Source organism: Trachymyrmex cornetzi, unplaced genomic scaffold (assembly GCF_001594075.2).
Source record: "Trachymyrmex cornetzi isolate Tcor2-1 unplaced genomic scaffold, Tcor1.1 scaffold95, whole genome shotgun sequence".
Classification (NCBI taxonomy): Eukaryota; Metazoa; Arthropoda; class Insecta; order Hymenoptera; family Formicidae; genus Trachymyrmex; species Trachymyrmex cornetzi.
This window is the reverse complement of record NW_017300300.1, coordinates 363961-385194: the sequence shown is the minus strand read 5'-3', so window position 1 is coordinate 385194 and position 21234 is coordinate 363961. Positions and strand designations below refer to the sequence as shown.

Below are 21234 nucleotides of genomic sequence, written 5' to 3'. Positions count from 1 at the left end.
AAATTTAAATAAAAAGTTAATAGTTATCGATAAAATGTAACTAAATAAAGTTAAAAAGTTAAGAGTCTAAAATGTAACTAAGTTAAGTTAAAATTATTTAACTTTTCAACTTTTTAACTTAACTTTTAGCTTTTTAACTTGGCACTACCCAACCCTGGTTATTAATAATGGGTGCAAAGAATACAGGCAATTCTAGCGTAGGCAGCCATTTTGATTTTGTCAAGATTGTCAAGATGCGCACACAGAGAAAGACAGGTTGCCCCGATATTTTGCATCTCTCGCACCGTTCTGTCAAACCCAGCATATACTATAGAGAAGTATACGGATGCTGGGTCTATCTTATATGTCTATGGGCGCATTTTTTTCTTTTGTCTCGGGCGCCGAAAATGTCTAGTCCCGATTCTGGCCTTGATCTTGTCATATGTCGTCAATTAAGGACGCTCTTCTGAGTTACCTCCAACAAGTTTTAACCATCGCTCATTATTCATTAAAAAGTTATTAACAAATAAAGTTAATTATTCTTTTTAATACTTAAAACAATAATATGATGTATATTAAGTTCGATATATAAGATAATATTAAGTTCGAAAAGTTCGTTTCAAATCTTGAGTGTATATTAATTGCACACGAGCCATTTGCGCATAAACCAATCACAGCGCTAGAAAAAAGAATAAAAAAATTTGCATCGTCTTATGACCAGCAGAGATGTTATTTTTTTACTTTTGTTACAATATAGTTAATTATTTATCATTATTTATCATTATTACATATTTATAAAAACATTATTTAAACAATATGGAGCGAATATTGGACCGATTAGAATAAATTTAATGAAATAAAAGAATCCTATATTCGGTCACGCGGTATGCAGAATTACAAAATATAAATAACGACAATGATAATTTGTAGTACTGATTATCATTTTTTATGTTGATGCAAGTATAATCATTAGCTTATATGTATATACAGAGTGTTTCAAGACATTAAGGACAAACTTTAAAGGATAAGAGATCTCAATAAAGGAATCAATTTTTTGTTTGTAAACTTGTATCCTTTCTCTGTCTCCGACATATTTTTAAGGAGCTGTGTTCGAGATATAAAAAATTGTTCAAGTATTACAATATTAGGGCTATTAGAACCATGCTAGATATCATATACGAATTTTATATATAAGACAGCAAATAAGTCAACGATTATAATTTTAACGTTTCGACCTTTAATGTGATCATCTTCAATGATACAATATTAATAAAGAAATTGGACTATGGTATGGGCTGATTAAATTAAACATTACATTAAAAGTAACCAAGTGCACAGTAATTCCTCTTTGTACATAAACATAATTCGAAAGAAAATGCATTTACAAAATTACAAGTTTCAATTATGTATACAGATCTTTCATCTCAAGATATGGTTCCGAAACCATAGTATTTCATGAATATTTCTATTAAAATAAGTCCATGTATCACTAAATCCCTCAGTTTGTCGATTTGTGACGTAAATTACATGACCGTCTTCATTCGTCATTAGTCGCCATAACAATCTCAAGTGTGTCATAGATTCGTATATAATTGAGACTGGTTACTTTATAAATGCGTAACTTTATAAAATAATCTGAAGAGGACCTAAACGTAAGGTTGAAACATGTAATTGTATTTTGTAATGTTTTTATTTTTTTTTTATTTTCTCTGCTGTTGTTTTATATATCTTTTTCAATTATAATTTTATGAAAAGAAAAATGGAGAGGCTCATTGCGTTTTTTTACTCTTATTAACCTTGAATATCATGTTGTTGTATTTATAAATGCATTTTATTTTGAATTATGTTTACATACAAAGAATTACTATGCACTCAGCTGTTTTTAATGTACTGTTTAATTTAATCAATCCATGGTCCAATTTTTTTGTTATGCCGAATATAGGATTTCTTTATTTAATTAAATTTATTCTCATCCAATATTCCCTCCATATTATTTAAATAATGTTTTAATAAATATGTATAATGATAAATAATTAACTATATTAAATTGTAACAAAAGTAAAAAATAACGTCTCTGCTGGACAAGCCGACGCAAATGAAAATCACGATGTCGACTGATCCCGAGGTGATCCCGATTGATCACGGCTCGATTGGACACCACCAATCACAGCGACCGGTGCTTAAGAGCTTTGTAGTCTCAAGCGCTGTGAGTGGCTCGTGTCCAATTGAGCCGTGTCCAACTGGGTGCCACCCCTGATCCCTTACGAAACAAATCTATGTTAGTTACAGCGCTACTAACCTTGTAAATAAAAAGAATATTTTCGACACAGCTATCGAAACACAATCACGGTAGAAACAGACTTGTGCAGAGTGTTGAGTTTTCCAATGCCCTTGTCATACTACGCATTGGAAACTGAGAATTGCGAATTGAGGATTAGAATTCAGCCAATTAGAATAAAACGGATTAACATTAAAATTACCTGATTGGTTAAAAATTCTAATCTTTAATTTGCAATCCTCAATCTTTAATGCGTAGTGTGACACGTGCACAACGGTTATCCGCAGATTTTTGTGTAGGAGGTTCTTAAGAGATATTTTATCAACCTTGTGAGGCCGATCAGAGCGAACTTAGATTTCCACGTTGAAATTGCTAGCTCAAACCATCGATACCACTTCCGAACTGTCAGGTGCGTGACTCCATATACAGAGGATATCTCATTCATTGCCTGCGAAACCATGTTGGAAGCAATACAGCATTATATGACAAAAATGAATCTTCTAATTCTTCGTCTTTTCATCTAATTTCTACGGAAATGATTGCATTTAAGAAGATCTGCGAAGTTTTCTTGACGAGCTCACGGACCCGAGAAAATTTGAAAACAAACACAAAATCGTTCGGAGCACCCTCACTCTCACTGATTAAGTAGTAACATGGAACGCGAAAAAATTTAATACGATCGATCTTTCCCAACAACCTAGTACATTTTCGCATGAAAAGTTATGAACCTATATATATAGAACTTCACTTTGCGTTATAAAGTGTATATGTGGACACAGTGGGTTCCACTCCGTACCTTTCTACGGGGACTTCACTATCGAAAAAACAAGACACATAAGTTTGGGTTGTATCCCACTTTGAGTGGAAAATTATATACCCACACAAAGCAAAGTTCAACTTGGGTTTACAGTTTTCAACGCAAAGCGTTTGTGAAGTCCTGAATAGGGGTGGGGGGGAGGCGGAGGGGGATTGAAACTCTATATCTATGTATATACTTTACGATGCAAAGCGAGGATTCACTTTCTAACCACGTGATGCTGTATTGCTTCCACATGGGTTCATAACTTTCCACACAAAGCAAAATTTTAATCCAAATCACATTGGTTTAAATTTTAATCCAAATCACATTGGTTTAAAGCTTACCTAATTTACATTAGGTAAGCTTTTTAATTAATTGGGATAAACTTCCGAAAACGTCCAACACCCAATTGCCACGAATTTTGGCAGAAATGGTTTTCGCTTGTTTTTAAGCGAAAACAAGCGACTAGAGCGAAAAAAGCTTTCTGCCTCTTTTTCTCTCGTTATTTTATTCGCTCTCGGCGTATCGAAGGTTGCCGAAGGCGAAAAGGATAGCCTCTATCGCTGCTTCGCTCGCTCAGCGCCGAAGCTGGCCGAGCGCGGCGTCACTTGGTGAGGCAAAAGTGGAGCTGATTCTCTGAGATGTCCGGGACCAAATGTGCATCACTGATTCCCGCGTATCGGTATCTCGAATGGAGCGTCGCTGCGCACTTGTGGGAGATGCCGGTTAGCGAAATTCGGTTCGTCTTCGGTAGTGTTCGGTGGATATCTGCCATTGCTGCTATCACCCTGAAATTATGTTTGTTTTATTTTTAAAAAATTGCGTGCGCACGGCGCTTCGTCATCGTTGCACAAGGCCTCTGGCCGCTGCATGCATTTCAGGGTACATCGTTACAAAAGCATTCATTTGACATCACTTAAGAGTACTTCTGCTAAAATTCATAATAATCGAGCGTTAGATGTTTCGAAAGTTCACCTATCGAATGATCAATTGCAAGTACAGCTTTTACGGAGGAAATAAATTCTAAAAACTTGCTTATTTTATATTTTATACGCATTTTAATCATGATAACACACACGTATAAGGGTGGTTCACTTAAATTGAACATCTTGAATATTTCGCTTATTTTTAATGATACAAAAAAATGTTTCAAACGAAAGTGGAACGGTTTCGAAGGGGACGTATTTTGGTTACGTTGTCTTTTTTCTAGGTGGAGGCGCCAAAGAGATATGAAGGTCACCTCAACTTATTTAAATGGAATTGTATGATTTTTTTACACGATATGATTCCTCTAATTATTCTGTATATAAAAGTATTAAGGTAGTAATATCAAAAAACTAATAGTTTACGAGATATTTACACTTTATTCTGGCACATATTAACATAAAATGTTAAATAACATGACCAAAATACGTCCCCCTCGAAACCTTTCCACTTCCATTTGAAACGTTTTTTTATACCATCAAAAATAAGTAAATTTTGAGAGAGAGAGAGAGAGAGAGAGAGAGAGAGAGAGAGAGAGAGAGAGAGAGAGAGATCTTTCAGATGGTCGATTTAAGTGGGCCACCCTGTATAGTTGGCAGTTGCGTATAGAGCATATGCAAATATGTTAGTAATGCAATATTTAAACTAAATTAAATTCAACTCTTCTTGTTAATAACTTTTTAATAAACGAGCTAAAACTTTTTGGAGGTCACTCAGGAAAATATCTTTGACAACATGTGTCAAGGTCAAGATCATTGAAGATGCTTTTCCTAAAGTGAATAATTACCTTAATTAATCCTTTTTGTATATGGGATTTTGATATAAACGTGTGTACAGTATCAGAAATTTAAATTCATGAAATTTGCTGAAAACAAAGTTTCGAGATTATTGAAGAAATTATAATTAGCAATGATTAGAAGAGAAGAGAAATCATCAATCATGCAACCTTTATTAAACCGAGCTCTTCGTTAATTTAATTGGTAGAATGGTTCGTTATCGCCATGTGATAACGGTTAGTTGGATCTGATCCGGTCGTGAATGATATTGAAGAATTGAAACGATAGATCTATTTCTGCAAATATTTAACTCGTACAGATTGAAATTATTGATCATGGATAGCAAGCGATTAAATATTTCGATGAAAAGACCTACTTGCGTAAGGTCCAAACGAAACAGGCGGTAAGTGCAATCGTTTCACATTTATTTGTCGTTTTAATGCTGAATTACGGAACTTGTGATTTATGTAACAATTAGGGCTATTATTTGATAAATATATTAACTTTTCTCCTCTTTTTCTAAGGTAAATATTTATACCGTTTAAAAATCTATTACTTTCTTATTATTTCTAAATTTTATTGACTATATTACAACTAGAAATACAACTAGAGATTTTAGATGAAAGTAACAAAAAACTATCCTATACCAAAAAATAATATTTATTTATATTATGACTTATATATAATTTTAAAAAATAACCATTATCAATTTTTAATATTATACTTTAACTAATTTTTATATTCTAACTCTTATGATTTAAAAAATCATAAAATTTGAATGTTTCGTCACAAAATTCAATTTGGAAATTATATCACTATAACGATAATAATAATAAATGTATGCGACATGAATCAAGATAAGTGATATAATTATAGAATAACAAACTTTATTATTTATATATTTTTAACAATTGATTTATATACTGAATATCATCAAGAAACTATAATCAAATCTAAAAAGTGTTTAAAATAAAAAGACAAGCCATCACTAAGTAAAAATACACAAAACTATCTAAATCTAAAGATTACCTAAATTATTATTTTTAATCAAATTTTATAAAACGTCTGTAACAACAAAAATGTGTAAATTTTAAAATATTCTAATATAAATTTATGTATTTCCTTTTTTATTCTTTGCCATTTTGAAGCAGCGTGTTATAACCTTGTACAAAAATTTTTCGCTTTAAGAAACTCTTTAAAATAATATTCAAAGATTGTAATATAATATTGAATTATAAAAGAAGAATGCTATTTAATATTTTTAAGATAGTTTTATTGTTTAACCATGAAAAAAAAGTTACGATTTTTGTAGTCCCAAAGAATATTAGATCTTTTGTAACAAAATATATGAAAAACAGCAACTTTAAACTTGGAAATAATAAGAAACATTTCTCATTTTATAAACATACTGTATACACTGTATATCCTATATACATATTGCGTAATATTTTGAAACTTTTTTCACAATTTTTGTGACAATTTGTTGCCAGTGATTCTGATATCTTTTTCTCGTAAATTACGAATTAAAAATGTTCCAGCATGTCAGATTAAAAAAAAACCGGGTTAAAGTATAAAAAAAAGAAAACGCATCTTTGATCACTTTTTAAGTTATTGAAAAAAAAATGGGACATAGAAATTTTCGGGAATTAGCTTAACAGGGCATAAGACTCTTTCGACTTCAAAATGAATGCTTTATTTTTCATGATTTTTTCTTAAAAGATATATAAGACTACAGAGTTTGAATTTTTTGTAAATAAAATACATATTTTTTACTACTAATCATAATTTTTTATTTTGTTTTCCTGAAAGGTATCCTCCTTCTTTCTAGGTCCCTTTTTCTTCCATACCTTGCATGGTATGCATTTCACGGACCAGAAATATCTCCGACCTGCTTCATCTGAAACAAAAAATTCAAAAAGAGTCTTAAAATATATTAAAAATTGTAGTCCCTATGGGATGATTTTTTCGATTTCTTTATTTTTTGTTTTGTTTTTCAGAAAGAAAGTTGAAATTTTTGTCAAAAATCGATTCTTCAAGCTTGAAAGTCCGCCATTTTATTAAAAATAAAAAATTTAAAAATCACATCCAGAGGATAGGAACTATAATTTTTTATATATTTCAAGACTTTTTAAATTTTTTATTTCAGATGAACCAGGTTGAAGATATTTCTGAAATACTGCATGCCATGTACAGCTTAGGAAAAAAGAAGGGAGAAGGGGAATTTTCAGTGAAACATAAAATAGAAAATTGTGATTAGTAGTAAAAAATATATCCTTTTATTTACAAAAAAAATTCAATCCTTGTAGCTTATATATTTTTTCCAGAAAAAAAACATAAAAAAGTCATACTTTTTGAAACCGAAAGAGTTCTATGCCCTCTTAAACGGAAGCTCTAATCTTACGTTACAATCGTAAAATAAAAATAAGTTACGTAACAGTATTTTTTTGTTGGATAAATTTTTTTAAATCTCCCTGTAGTAATTCTTTGAAATATTAATTATTATTTCTCTCTCTCTTAAAAGATATCAATATAAATTTATAAAATATATCGCACGAAATTTTGTTTTATTTTTTTTTACCTGTGCATAAAAATATTTTCTATACTCATCTTTCAATCTTAATAAATTTTTAAATAAGTGTATATAAATATATAATGTATATTTATAACAATTTATGATATCTCTCTGGCCGACAAGTAGAAAACAACATTTTGGCTGAACAAGTTTTGCATACATCAACACAATTTCAGCAGCCAATCATATCCTGATAACAAGATGCCAAGGCACCGATAAGAAGTACGCGACGTCAGTCAAACAGTCAAACGAGAATCGCGCAGTCGTTTTTATCTTTCTTCGTCATCAGTCTCGATCGTTTGTTTCAATTCTATAATTTTCGGATGATCGTTAATAACTGCGATATTCTTTAAAATTTTAATTACATAAGTAGTAAATAATAAATACGAAATTAACACTAAATTAAGAATCTCATGTGCTACATGGTTTTACCATTAAATTTTTTATATATGACCTATATTTAAATTAATTTCTTTAACTTATATTTTCTGAAAAGAAAGAATAGATGTAATTAAAAACTATAATTTTAGAAATCTTCATTAAAATTGACTATTAGTTACTACGTGCATTAATATTTGAGCCATCATTAACTTTCAGTCACTTTGTATATTGATATTTTAGCCCACCTTGTATACATCTTACGGTGATATGACTATCTACATCATATGACTATTATAGATCATGTGACTACTAATTTTACAGGAAGAACAAAAGAAAAGTGCAAACAAAAAAAGTGTAACTAAAAATACATAAATTTGTCATATTAATTGATTATTTGTCATTAATATGATACTTCCTAAGTGTAAAATTGATACCAATATATATGTATATATATGTATATATATATATATATATATATGTATATATATACAGGGTGTCCCGTAAGTTTTGGCCAATCGTTTTTGTGTAGATAGAGCGGACTAAACTGAATCGAAAAGTCTTCTACCATTTTGTAATTTTCGCAAAAGTTAACAAGATATTAATTACTAAAAATTACCAAATATTGGTCTTGAATAATTTTTTACTCAAATACTATCTCTATCAACTTTACAGAAAAACTGCAAGAGATAAAAATTATTTATTTTCTTCTCATATAGAACTCTAAGAATTTTTTCAGAATTTTTTATCAACTTTTTAGTACTGCATTTTCTTATTTGTACCAACATGAAAAAACGCGGTATTAAAAAATTCTGAAAAAATTCTCAGAACTTTAGGAGAAGAAAATAAATAATTTTTGTCTGTCGCTGTTTTTCTGTAAAGTTGATAATATTTGAGTAAAAAATTATTGAAAATCAATATTTTTGCGATTTTTAGTAATTAATATCTTGTTAACTATCGCAAAAATTGCAAAATAGTAGAGAACTTTTCGACTCAGTTAATTTAGTCCCCTTTATTTACACAAAAGCGATTGGCCAAAATTTACGGGACACCTTATATATACCATAAAGTATTGATACAATTATATATGAAGTATATTTAATCATATCCTATTTTTAATTAGAAAGCATTATATCAATTTTCCACTTTTCTTTTCATAAATCTATTTCCAACTTCAAAAATTGCAAATAACCAAAATATATATTTATAAAGAAATAATATCTTCATATATGACATAAATTTTCAAAAAAATAAATTATCAGAAAATATTTTGTTCGAGTGCTATAATTATTTCGAACATAATAAAGTAAATGATTATTATATATATACATGTATATATATCTCATATGATATTATATTATTACTTTGTTACTGATGACACTATATTATGACATTGTTGGAGAGTTATAGATTTGTTACAGGCAGAAACGGTCACCTATCTGTTCATCGTGCGCGAATGACGTAATCGACGCGAGTGATCACCTTTTCTACGCGAGAATAGAAAGAACAAATAACATTTTAGCGACCGATAAATGGTGCTCAATGATTAGTACATGCTATATACATATATAAGATTGTAGATGATCAGCCACTTGCCGCAGTTTATCCTACAGCGGTAAATATTCTACTATCATATTCGTCTTTGTCGAGCAAAGCACGCGTCATTTAATTGATTGAACTATCTCAGAAATTTCATTATCAATAAGTATATTGCAAATTAGAATACTATTCAAAATTACAAACTTTATAGGTGAAGTGAGGCATTACGATTGAATACGAAAATTGAAAATAACAAATAAATGTCTGGAAAGCTTATATCTCCGTGAAAAAAAAACAAATTCAATAGAAGAATGGTGAAGATCTCATTTTCTGTAGCATATCCATAAATTAGAAAAAAATAATTAAAAAGAGAAATTTTTAAGATTTTTAAAAATCCGTACAACGTCATGGAAATCCACAAATGTTCATAAAACAGAAATTTGAAAGACAAAAGCGCAAGAATTGTACTGAAGATATATTCATCAACAACTCCGTGTTTTTACGTTAAAAAACTAATATAAAAATTTTCAAATGAGGTAAAAATTTGTAACAATAATTGACAGTGAAAAATGGATCTCCATAAATTATTGAATATCTTTGTACAAAGAAGTTCAATGAAAGGAAATATGTAAATCAAATTTTAGAGTATTAAAAGATTATAAATTAAGATTGATTGAAGAAGTAACAATCAGAAGTGAAGAATGGAATTTTTTAAAGAACAATTAATTTTGAATCTTTATAAGATAAATACATTTAATACAATAATGTACAAATAGTTAATACTGCTGAAGTTTGTATTCAAAATACCTTAAATAAACTACATTTGTAGTTGTGTCGCTATTAAAGCATTTATTCAATATTGAGATTAGTATTGTACATTATAGTGAGTCATAAACGGAATGAATGGCAATGTGTTGAAAATGGGCGGCAAATCTCCATCACTAGATTGTGAGGAAGAACAAAAGCTGATATCACCGACTACGCCGATGACACCGATTATGCAAATGACAAAGAACCCGTATTCTTCCTTAAAATATAGGTAAAGCAAAAATATTTAGATTTTTCTCTTATTTTATTTAAAAAGTACAAAAATTCCTGTATAATTTCATATTATTAATATGAAACAAAATCAAAACATCTGTCGAAAACATCATGAGAAATATTAAGTTCATGCAATCACTCTAAGGCTCAGTTTCACAACTCACGGTTAACTCTTAACCGAGGTTTAACTTATTTCTCATCTTTTTCCAATTCTAGAATTGGAAAGAGATGAGAAACAAATTGAACCTCGGTTAAGAATTAACCGTGAATTGTGGAACTGGGCCTAAATCGCTTGCAACTTTCGTCATGAAAATATTACGTATAGAATGACATGTTTTAACATTACTTTTTAAATGTTTCTGTATACAAGATTGGTATTTACGTATTTTTTAAACACAAGAAATTGTAATATAAAAGTACAAGTTGAAAAATTGTTGATACAAAAAACATTTCTTACAAATAATTAAAACAATATACTTTTTTTTTCATTTCTTGCTTTTTCTCTCTCGAATGTGATATTCCAATCTGTCTATGAGAGTTGAAACTCTCGGATAAAAATATAAAATCCAACAAAAAATTAGTATATTAAAATTAGGACATTTTTTTAAACAATTTAAACTATTTCATCTTGGAAATATTTATAATATAGCAGCAATTGATTATTAGTAATAAAGATAATTATTACGATAATTATTTTCTTATAAGATTATATCCCTATATATATAATCAATAGAAGAAAATAATAAGATCTAATATCGACGTGAATTAAGCAAGAGATACAAATTGTTCATTAATAAATAAATCTTTATAAATATTGTATCTAATTAATTTTTCAAAATAACCGAAAACTTGGAGATTTTGCCTATAAAATCCTTCTTAAAATAAAATGTAGTAATTTTATAATGTAGTAATTTTATTAAAAAAAAGAAATTCTTTTTTATACACATTGTAAGTAAAGCTGTGTTTCAAAATTCACTGCCAATGCTGAAAATGTATAGTATACGTAACGTAAACTGTAGATTTTCAGCGCTGTAAATTTTGGAACACAGTCTAAATATACGAATATGTATTCTATGAATAAAAAACCTTGTTCACGTCAAGAAATCGCTATGATCATAATCATTAATATGTGGTGCATGAAAAAGTGCACAATGATTGCATTTTTAATAGCACCATAATGGTAAAAGTATAAATAATATATAACATTGATTTTTTTTATAATATAGACTAAAATAAATTTTATCATAATTATTCACATAAAAAGATAATTATCAAAGAACAGAATTGTACACACGCAGTCAATTAATTTATTGATGAATATGATAAAATAAAAAAAAACATCTTATCTTTTATAGAAGCTTTTATAAAAGGTGTAAACACAAATTAATTATATAATATGTCATGAATATATTACGTGCATGTATATAATTATATAATATTGATATTTATTAAACTGTAAATCCTTTCTCCCAAATACAAAAATAAATAAAATAAAGAATTGTTCTTATTTACAAAAAAATTTTTTAAAGAATCGAATTAAAAATATTCAAGCTAGTCTGAAATGAGAATAACATCTATGCGATAAAATCGTAGTGCGTAATTATATAATTATAATTATATTCATAATATGAACTTTATTATTCTTTTTTATCTATAAAATATTGATCCTTAACATACGATTTGTTGACTTTATTATTCTTTTTTATCCATAAAATATTAATCTTTAATATATCTTTGATATATTTATTAACAGTTTTATAATATATTAACATCTTTATAATATGATGCTTGATGATAGCATTAAATTATTAAATTGCTTGTCAATTTAATTCGCGATTACTAGAGTAGTTTTAATTGCGTTTATAGTCCGGAAAAACAATTCGACACGCAGTTTGAAAAGACTACAATATGGTATACATGCAAGTACATATACATATAGTATATATTAGTAATTCAAGATTGAATTATTTAAAGCAATGAAGATCCAGCTTCGACCATAATAGGCATTTTAAATTTCAAGCTTTAATATACGGTTTGTCCACTTGTATTCATTTGAACTTCTTCATTTAAATTTTTCTGAAATTCTTTATAAGCAAAAGAGAGACAGATACTAATAGGTTATACACGATTATATAGTAAATCCTATACATACCCGGAAAAAAAAATTTTATATAATTATATAAAATTATATATAATTTTATATACAGGGTGATTAAAAAAATGTTTATCCTTAAAGTGTCATATTCCTGACTTAATTCTAAGACGATTTTTCCTTTGCGAAAATTTTGTCTGAAGCTTAGTTTTCAAATTACAAGAAGAAATAGTTAGCGTATCACGGACCGCATAGAGGAGACGGACAAGAGCGGCGCTCACGGTTAGACGCGAGTATTTATGTATGGGGCGCATACTGTTCGGATGCAATCACATGTTTATAAAAACACGTTTCTTCTTACTTTTCCCTCTACTACACTCTTTGTCTTTCATATACTTTAAATATGATAATTTCGTTAAATTATAAATTAGAGTGATGAAATTAAAATGAATATTGAACCCTTTGAGTATCGCATTGTTTTTTAATTACGTTGATAAAATTATTGCACATCACTAAGGCGCTGCGTGAACTGCACTCACTGCACCCATAACCAAGAAAGTCAGTCAGCTGCTTGTCGCACATAAACACGTTGTGTTGTATACGAACTTCCAGACGTTTTTCTTTCTTCATGTGATTTTCAATCGCCGAATAATCAATCGTTCGTGATTGTCAATGGTTAATTAATAAATCGGTTAATAAATTCCTCGTTTTATCAAGTTAGTGTAATCGAAGTGTCAATATGTTGAAACGTGACAATTTATAATAGAAAAATCTCATTGTGAGAACGTGTGACTTGATATCTACGTACTTAAAAGACATTTAATATTTGAGTGAAAAAAGTGAATTACAGCGTGTCGAGTACTGTTATGATGCATTCAAATTTATTCCTACGACTGTTTCAAGAAACTAGAACAAAATGGAATCATTGAACATTTTTTTTTACAAGATAATAACAATTCTATAATTAAGATAATAATAAGTTGTTAAAGTGTATTTGGCTTACGTTGTTGTTTTAAATATTCACAACTCTTTGAATTCACAACTGTTAAGAATTGCAATCACGTTTCTCATAAGACTTCACATAAGTATGTAATAAATGCTACGAGCGCGATAGCGTAGATAAAATTGTTAGAGAAATTTTTGAAAAATGAGAAATTGGACAATAATTGCGTGTTACAAGTATTGTAACGTCTATTGACATACAATTAAGTCTAACAAGTTTTCGGTACATCGAATTGTAAGAAATGCTGTTAGAATTCGACGTACTGAAATAATTGTTTAATTTGTATGTCAATAGTAGTTTTAATTACATGCTTATCGCACGTAATTATTGTCTAATTTCGCTCTTTTATTACATTTCTCTAACAATTTTATCAATGTAGTTAAAAATCAATCCGATACTCAAAGTGTTCAATATTCATTTTAATTTCATCACTCTAATTTATAATTTAACGAAATTATCATATTTAAAGTATGTGAAATACAAAGAGATAGTATAGTAAAGGGGAAAAGTAAGAAGAAATGTGTTTTTATAAATGTGTGAATGCATCCGATCAGTATGCGCTACGCGCATAAAGCGCTCGCGTCTAACCGTAGGTGCCGTTTGGGTGGCACCCAGTTGGACGGCTCAATTGGACACGAGCCACTCACAGCGCTTGAGACTACAAAGCTTCTAAGCACCGGTCGCTGTGATTGGTGGTATCCAATCGAGCCGTGGTCAATCGGGATCACCCCGCGCCGTTCCTGTCCCTCTCCTCTACTTGGCCCGTGATATGCTAACCATTTCTTCTTGTAATTTGAAAACTAAGCTTCAGACAAAATTTTCATAAAGAAAAAAACTTCTTAGAATGAATCAGGAATATGACACATTAAGGACAATTTTTTTTAATCATCCTGTATAATTTAATATAATTTTATATATAATTATATATAAATACATATAATTAAATACAATTATATATAGAATATGTCCATTTATATACAATTATATAAAATTGTATATATATATTTTTGGTAAATATACCGCATAGGGGACCCCCCTCTATAACCTTGACCTTGACATACATTGTCAAGGTCATGACTCTGAGTAATCTCTAGCAGGTTAACCGTCGCTCGTGCTTCATTAAAAAGTTATTAACAAAAAAATTTTTTTTTTAACGTCTTATTTTGGCTATATATAACATCAGAAACTGTTCTAAACTATATCCACCTACTGCATTCCATCTCTCCCATTGCTTAGTGGCGCGCGACTTTCCACGCGAACACAATTTCACTGCTTTAGCAGAAAATTTGGGTAAATATGTAGTTTAAGGGAGGGTTAGGAGTAGGTTAGGAGTAAGTTATTATACACCCATCGGTATATAATGACCTAATCCTAACCAAACCATGTATCGTAAATCATGTATGCAGAGTAAAGCAGGAAAAAATTTTCTGTTCTAAGAATAAAAATTATATAAGAAAATATGAAAATTGTGCGCCCCCAAGCAGGGGGGAAGGTGGGGTGGGAGTCGCTTCGCGTGGAAAGTAAAATATACTTTAAAGCAGAAAATTTCTGTTTTATATGGTGGAAAAGGGATCTCTTATACGTTTTTTTTTATTAATAACTTTTTAATGAAGGACGAGCAACGGCTAAAACTTGTTAGAGGTTACTCAGGGTCATGATCTTGACAACATATGTCAAGTTCAAGATCATAGGAGGGGGGTCCCTTATTCGGTATAATTACTATATTTTTATATAATTATATATAAAACAGTTTTTCCCAGGTATCTAATGTGTTCTTGTGTAAGTAGCTATATATATACATGTACGTGTAATAATTTTTTATATTATACGTATATTTATTAAAATAAAAATAGAAATTGCTACAGCATATAGTAAATAAAGTTGCAAAATAAAACAAAGTATAAAAAATTATTACATATATTATACATATATGTATGCACCTACTTATTAAGAGCATATTAGGTGTGTACAGAATTTACTAATATTATTTGTTCTTCATTAATATCGTATACAATTTACTAGTGTTTAACTTTTTTGTTTAGAGAATTTAAAATTTAGCAAAGTAACAGAAATGACTAATATTTGTTTATTCAAGCGCGATTCTTATCAACATCTCGTAATGCTTGATAAGAGACTTAGTTGGTCGTCTATAACAGTACCTTAATGACAGACTGCTCGAGGTCACGCGGACATATCGCTCATAAAAATATTGAGATATTAAAACAATGAAATTTTATCTCATAAATCATCAAATAATTATAAATTATTCTGGATTATACCAATAGATGTATACTTTATGAATTCAAGGAGAATAGTGTTTAGAATTGATGGAAGATTACAAAATACCCAATAAATACCAACTAACAGTAACATTTCATAATATTAAAATTTCTTACTCAATAGTGTGAATGCACGATAACATTTTTCATATGTAACAATTACTTGTTGTGCAGCAAATTATAATAATATTAACGTAACTTTCTCGTTAGTTGAGGTATGGACAGGCTTTTTTTAAATGAAATGATTACAATGCATTTATTATAATTTCATTAAAAGAAATATATGTATTAAGAAGTAAATAAAAGATTAGTACATTAATTAAATTAATTCTCATTAAAAAATAGACTATTTTTTGTATGAAATACGTATGTGTATACTCTATATACATTTGTTGTGTGCACTATTAATTTCTAGACAGCTTTATTTTGTCTTACCACTAAAATCCTTTTTATTTTTTATTTTAGAAAAAAATGTTTTAGACAAAAGTAGAATACGCGCGATTTCGAAGGGTATATATTTTGGTACACACATTGTTTTTCTTTTAGGCAGAGATGCCAAAAAGATATGAAGATTATCTCCCACTTCATAAAATGGAATTATACGATTTTTTACATAGTTGGATCTTAATTATTCTGCATATAAAACTATTAAGTTATAGATATCAAAACACCAAAGTTTACGAAGTATTTTATACTTCATTGTGGCACGTTGACATAAAATGTTAAATATCGCGAAACCATTAACGTTTTAACAACAGTATCTTAATACTTTTATGAATAGAATAAGTGAATCAATTAGTGTAAAGAAAGACATAGTTGCTTTAAAAAAGTATAGATAAAGTTGATATTTTTTTATATAAATAAGCAACTGTGTATTTTCTTTACATCAATTAATTCACCTCGTTATCCTGTTCATAAAAGTACTAAATAAAATAAAAATTATCAAAAAATTAATAGTTTACAAGATATTTAACATTTTATGTCGATATGTACCAAAACAAAGTATTTAATCTTGTAAATTATTTTTTTTTGTATCCCTATCTTAATACTTTTGTATACAGAATAATTAGAGGAACCATATTAAAAAAGACCGTACTTCCGGGAAAAAATGTTTCATATAAAATTATATATAATTACATATAAAATTATATATAATTATATAAAAAATTGTATATTTTATATATAATTATATATAAAATATGTCCATTTATACAATATTTTTTCCTGGGCTATATTTAAAAAATTATAATTTTTAACATTATAATTTCTTTAAATACGATAATTGCGCCGTATGACTCCTAAATCACACTCTGCTTTGCTTAAAAATTCAATTATTATAATGTAATCTTCTTACGGACTCTCCTAAATTCAACAACAAAAAATTCCAAAATCAGGGCGAATGAGAGTCAACGTGGTAATTAATACGTAATCTTAATTCTTCAATCCAAAAAAATAGATTCTTTATTCCAAAAAATAGTACGTTTCAGTTCACTTTGGAACCATCTTCAGCCAAACAAATTTAAAATATCAATCCCTTTATGTCAAAGAAAAAATCCCCATCAGATTAGCAGATTTGATGTTCTAATCTATTCGAAACATTAAAATTATCTTATAAATATTTCTATTGAACAAGTTTCAAATTAACAATAAAACTGGTGACTCACCCCAAGACATAGAAGGAATTCGTCTCTACATTGGATCAACTAATTACCATTAATATTCACTAAAAAGTATCAAGTTAAAAAACGCATGTTGATCGCAGCTCGAACGGAACATGACTAATACACTTAATATAATCGGAAAGATATGTCAGGTCAAATTACGAAAATAAAAAGAAAAAAATAATGTCGATACATAAACAAAAATTTTTGTATAACCGAAAATATAAAACTATTTGATGTCTTTTATTAATTGTATGTAATTGTGATGTACACCTTCTGTATCAGCGTAAATTCAGACTATTTTGTTGCATTAATAATGAAGGCATTCTGATATCAACCGTTTATTCAAAGAACGCTCTTCATCTAAAATCGCGACATTCTTCCAGTCGAAGTCATGATCAAATTCAATACGATGTTCTGTGATCACTGATTAGTTGTTACTATTCCGGTTAAGGCGATGCTAAAGCCCCCCTGTTTTACCACATTCCTATTCGGTGGGATTTCTCCGTATTGGATGTACGGATTGCAAAAGTATTATTACTTAAATTATAGTACGCACACAGAGGATGTTTGCTACACTGGATTTTATGAGAAAATCGAAAAAAAATTATAAAATTTACTTATTTTTGGCTCGCACAGCTGTCACCTCGGATATATATTTGCTTGATATAAGAGTTTTAGAGTCCATATCTTGAAAATAAGCGGGCAGCAAACATCATATTATTGAAACGAACGATACCGAATTTGTAGAACTAAGATTGAAAGTCTAGAAAAGATATATTCCCACCGAATAGGAAATACGTGTATACAGATGCTTTGCGGAGACTGGGACTGTCAACAGAGCCGAAATTCCGTGTAGCAGTAGTTGCGCGGTCTTGCGATAGATGGTGCTGGCATATGTTAGATAAGAACAGATGTATGCGTTTGAGTAAGACAGAATGATATATATTATATAATATAATGTAAAAACTAAATCAAAGATGTCGCCACTATTATCGAAATTGGAATTTAAAAAGTCTGTACTATCGACCTTGATTGAGTTGGGTAATCGGTTTAGCATCCCCTTAATATGATTGCGGTGCTCAGCCAATCTATTTTTAATTTTCTTTTCGTCTGTCCGACGTAAGAGGCATCGCAAGATTTACGTGAAATTTTATAAACTACATTTTTTCTTTTTTCTCTTGAGAGAATGTCTTTATGTCCCTTGATCAAACTATTTAATTTATTTAAACTAGTAAAAGCTAATTTAGTATTAAAGGTTTTACTAATTCTTTTAAACTCGTCTAAAATTTTTGGAACATAAGGTAGTACAAACCACAAAGTACTCCCTCTTGATTTCGTCACTTGATTCTTTCTGTTGTATTGTACCTTTATGAAAGAGAATTTTTAAACGTGCATTAATAGTATTGAAAATTAAATCAATAGGATAATCATTTCTTAATAATGTACTAACAATATGTTCAAAATTTTTCTGATCCTTCGGATCCAATAATAAAAACGCTCTGTCATACCTATTATTATGCCTCTTTTTTGTGAGAGTGGGTGTGCCGATAAAAAATTAAGGTATCTTCCCGAATACGTAGGCTTATGGTACCAGTCAAATTCAATTAAACTGTTATTATTAATAGTAATTCAAAAAATTTATTTTGTCGGCACCAAATTCTAAGGTAAATTTTAATCTGTTATGTAACGAATTGAAATGTAAAGTCAACTAATTTTTTTGGAACTGCCATAACGATATCATCTACGTACCGAAAGTAAAACAAAGGTTGAAAACCCAAGGTTTCCAATGCCCTTGTCTCCAAATCCCTCATTACTAAATCGGCTAATATTGGAGAGAGAGGCGAACCCATAGGGGTACCAAAATTTTATTTATAAAATTGACCATCAAAACTAAAATAAGTTGAATTGAGTACCAACCGGACACCCAACATAAACTCATTTTTCGAGATATTGACCTTATCTCTCACAAAATTCCACCTCTTATCAATACTCTCAATAGCAAAATACTTAGCTAAGAACTCTACATTGACGGTGGCAACACAGAATCAGATGACGACCTGGCGAAACCGGTAGCCACACACACAGGCACGAGTCCATGTACATGTGCTCTCGGCGTGCCGAAGGCGAGTACATGTACATGGGCTCGTACTTGTGTGTGTGTTACAGCGCCTCGCTACGATAAATGACTGAACTTATAGGCGTAGAAATAGAGTGTCAAGTAAGAGTGCCAAGATTAACAGCACACAGAATTCTGAAATCCTTTAGGTACCATCCTTACTATATTACGTTAGTTCAGGCCTTAAGCGAAAACGATCGAAGGCAGAGAGTTGAATTCTGCCGATGGGTTGCAGAGCAAATTCCTGGTTTTTTCAATTTAGTTATGTTTAGTGATGAAGCAACGTTTTGCAGCAATGATATATTAAACCGACACAATAGGCATTACTGGTTGACGTGAAATCCAAGATGATTCCGACTAGTTGACTATCAATATCGCTGGTCTTTAAATGTATGGTGCGGAATTTTAAATGTATAGATCATTGGTCCTTATTTTTTTATCGTACCGTTACCGGAGAAAATTATTTACATTTGATTCAAAACAGACTGCCGAGGCTGTTACCAAATATTGACCTCGACACGCGATTAAAGATATGGATTCAACATGACGCACCACCGCATTATTCTCGCATTATAAGACTTTCTAAATACACGCTATGTACATCGATGGGTTGGTCGCGGTGGATATGTTGCCTGGTCTCCAAGATCTTCGGATCTTACACCTGCAAATTTTTATTTGTGGGTCTATCTTAAAAATATTGTTTTTCGAAATCTGCCAACAACGAGAAATGATATAAAGAAGCAAATAAAAAATTCTTGCCGCAGTATTCCACGTAATGTGTTATTGTCATTAGAAACAAATTTTCTTCAAAGAATAAGATTATATCGTGAAATTAATGGTGCTAATGTTGAGCACCTATTAAATTGAAATTTCATGTAATATCTTTTTTTTCTTTTTCATGTAATATCTCCTTAAATAAAGAGTTTAGACCAAAAGTGTTCTAGTATTTTTTTACGTAAAATTAAACGCTCTTTCCGATTATAGAATAAAAAATACCACATTCCATTTAAAAAAATAAAGTTGACCTTTAAATGACTTGAAAAACGCCGTACACAGGCACTTTAAGGTCACCACATTATGACTCCCTCGAAATCCTACTTTTATCTGAAATATTTTTCTCTAAAACCCCGTGATTTCTTAATATTTGACTGTCAAATTAAAAATGGGACACCCTGTATATGTATACAAGGTGTTTCAAAATTCGCACCCACGAAGTACAAGACGTTATACTTTATCTAAAAGAATATTATAGCTAAAAGGAACAACTTTTTCCTTTTGCAAAATTGCGTCTGACAAATAGTTTTTACAGGAGAGCTGTAGGAGCGGAGAATTGGCGCTTGAATCGTTTAGTTTTAGTTTAGTTTCGCTCCACGCGGCGGTGCATTCGCGATGACTAGGTTTTTTCCTTTCTATTACTTTTTTAGTTTATGATCGATGAGACAGATCACGCGCGAAACGCGAGTACATTCATTACTTTTTCCGGTTTACAAGCGCTGTATATTTGTAATTGAAATAAAGCAAGTGAAACTTGATTTGCGAATCCATCAGTTACTTTAGCGAGCCTAACAAGAGCAGGGATCTGTGAAGCCAGCACGGCAATCTATCGATATCAAAAAAAGTACAACAGTTCCAGTAGCACTTTTCATAGTTCTACAGTTCTAACTAAAAATAATAAATAGTTCCGCACTTTTAATATGAAAAAAACAAGATTGAAAATATAGCGTGCTAACGTCG

At 29.9% G+C, this 21234-nt stretch overlaps 1 protein-coding gene across 7 annotated transcripts in view; it reads left to right on the top strand.

Annotated features, from left to right (window-relative positions):
- Positions 1 to 21234, top strand: part of LOC108769804 (G protein-activated inward rectifier potassium channel 3) — a 67962-nt gene that overhangs the window by 23030 nt on the left and 23698 nt on the right. Inside the window, exons 1-3 of one of the 7 annotated variants that reach the window (XM_018521012.1) lie at positions 7572 to 7760; positions 9169 to 9381; positions 10190 to 10344. The exons of 3 other annotated variants lie outside the window; for them this stretch is intronic. In XM_018521012.1, the coding sequence (XP_018376514.1) occupies positions 10205 to 10344 (140 nt within the window). In that variant the 5' untranslated portion in view covers positions 7572 to 7760; positions 9169 to 9381; positions 10190 to 10204. Of the gene's footprint in view, positions 1 to 7571; positions 7761 to 7913; positions 8107 to 9168; positions 9382 to 9611; positions 9842 to 10189; positions 10345 to 21234 lie in introns of those variants that run through there. 3 more of the 7 variants (XM_018521011.1, XM_018521010.1, XM_018521013.1) reach the window with 3 other exon arrangements.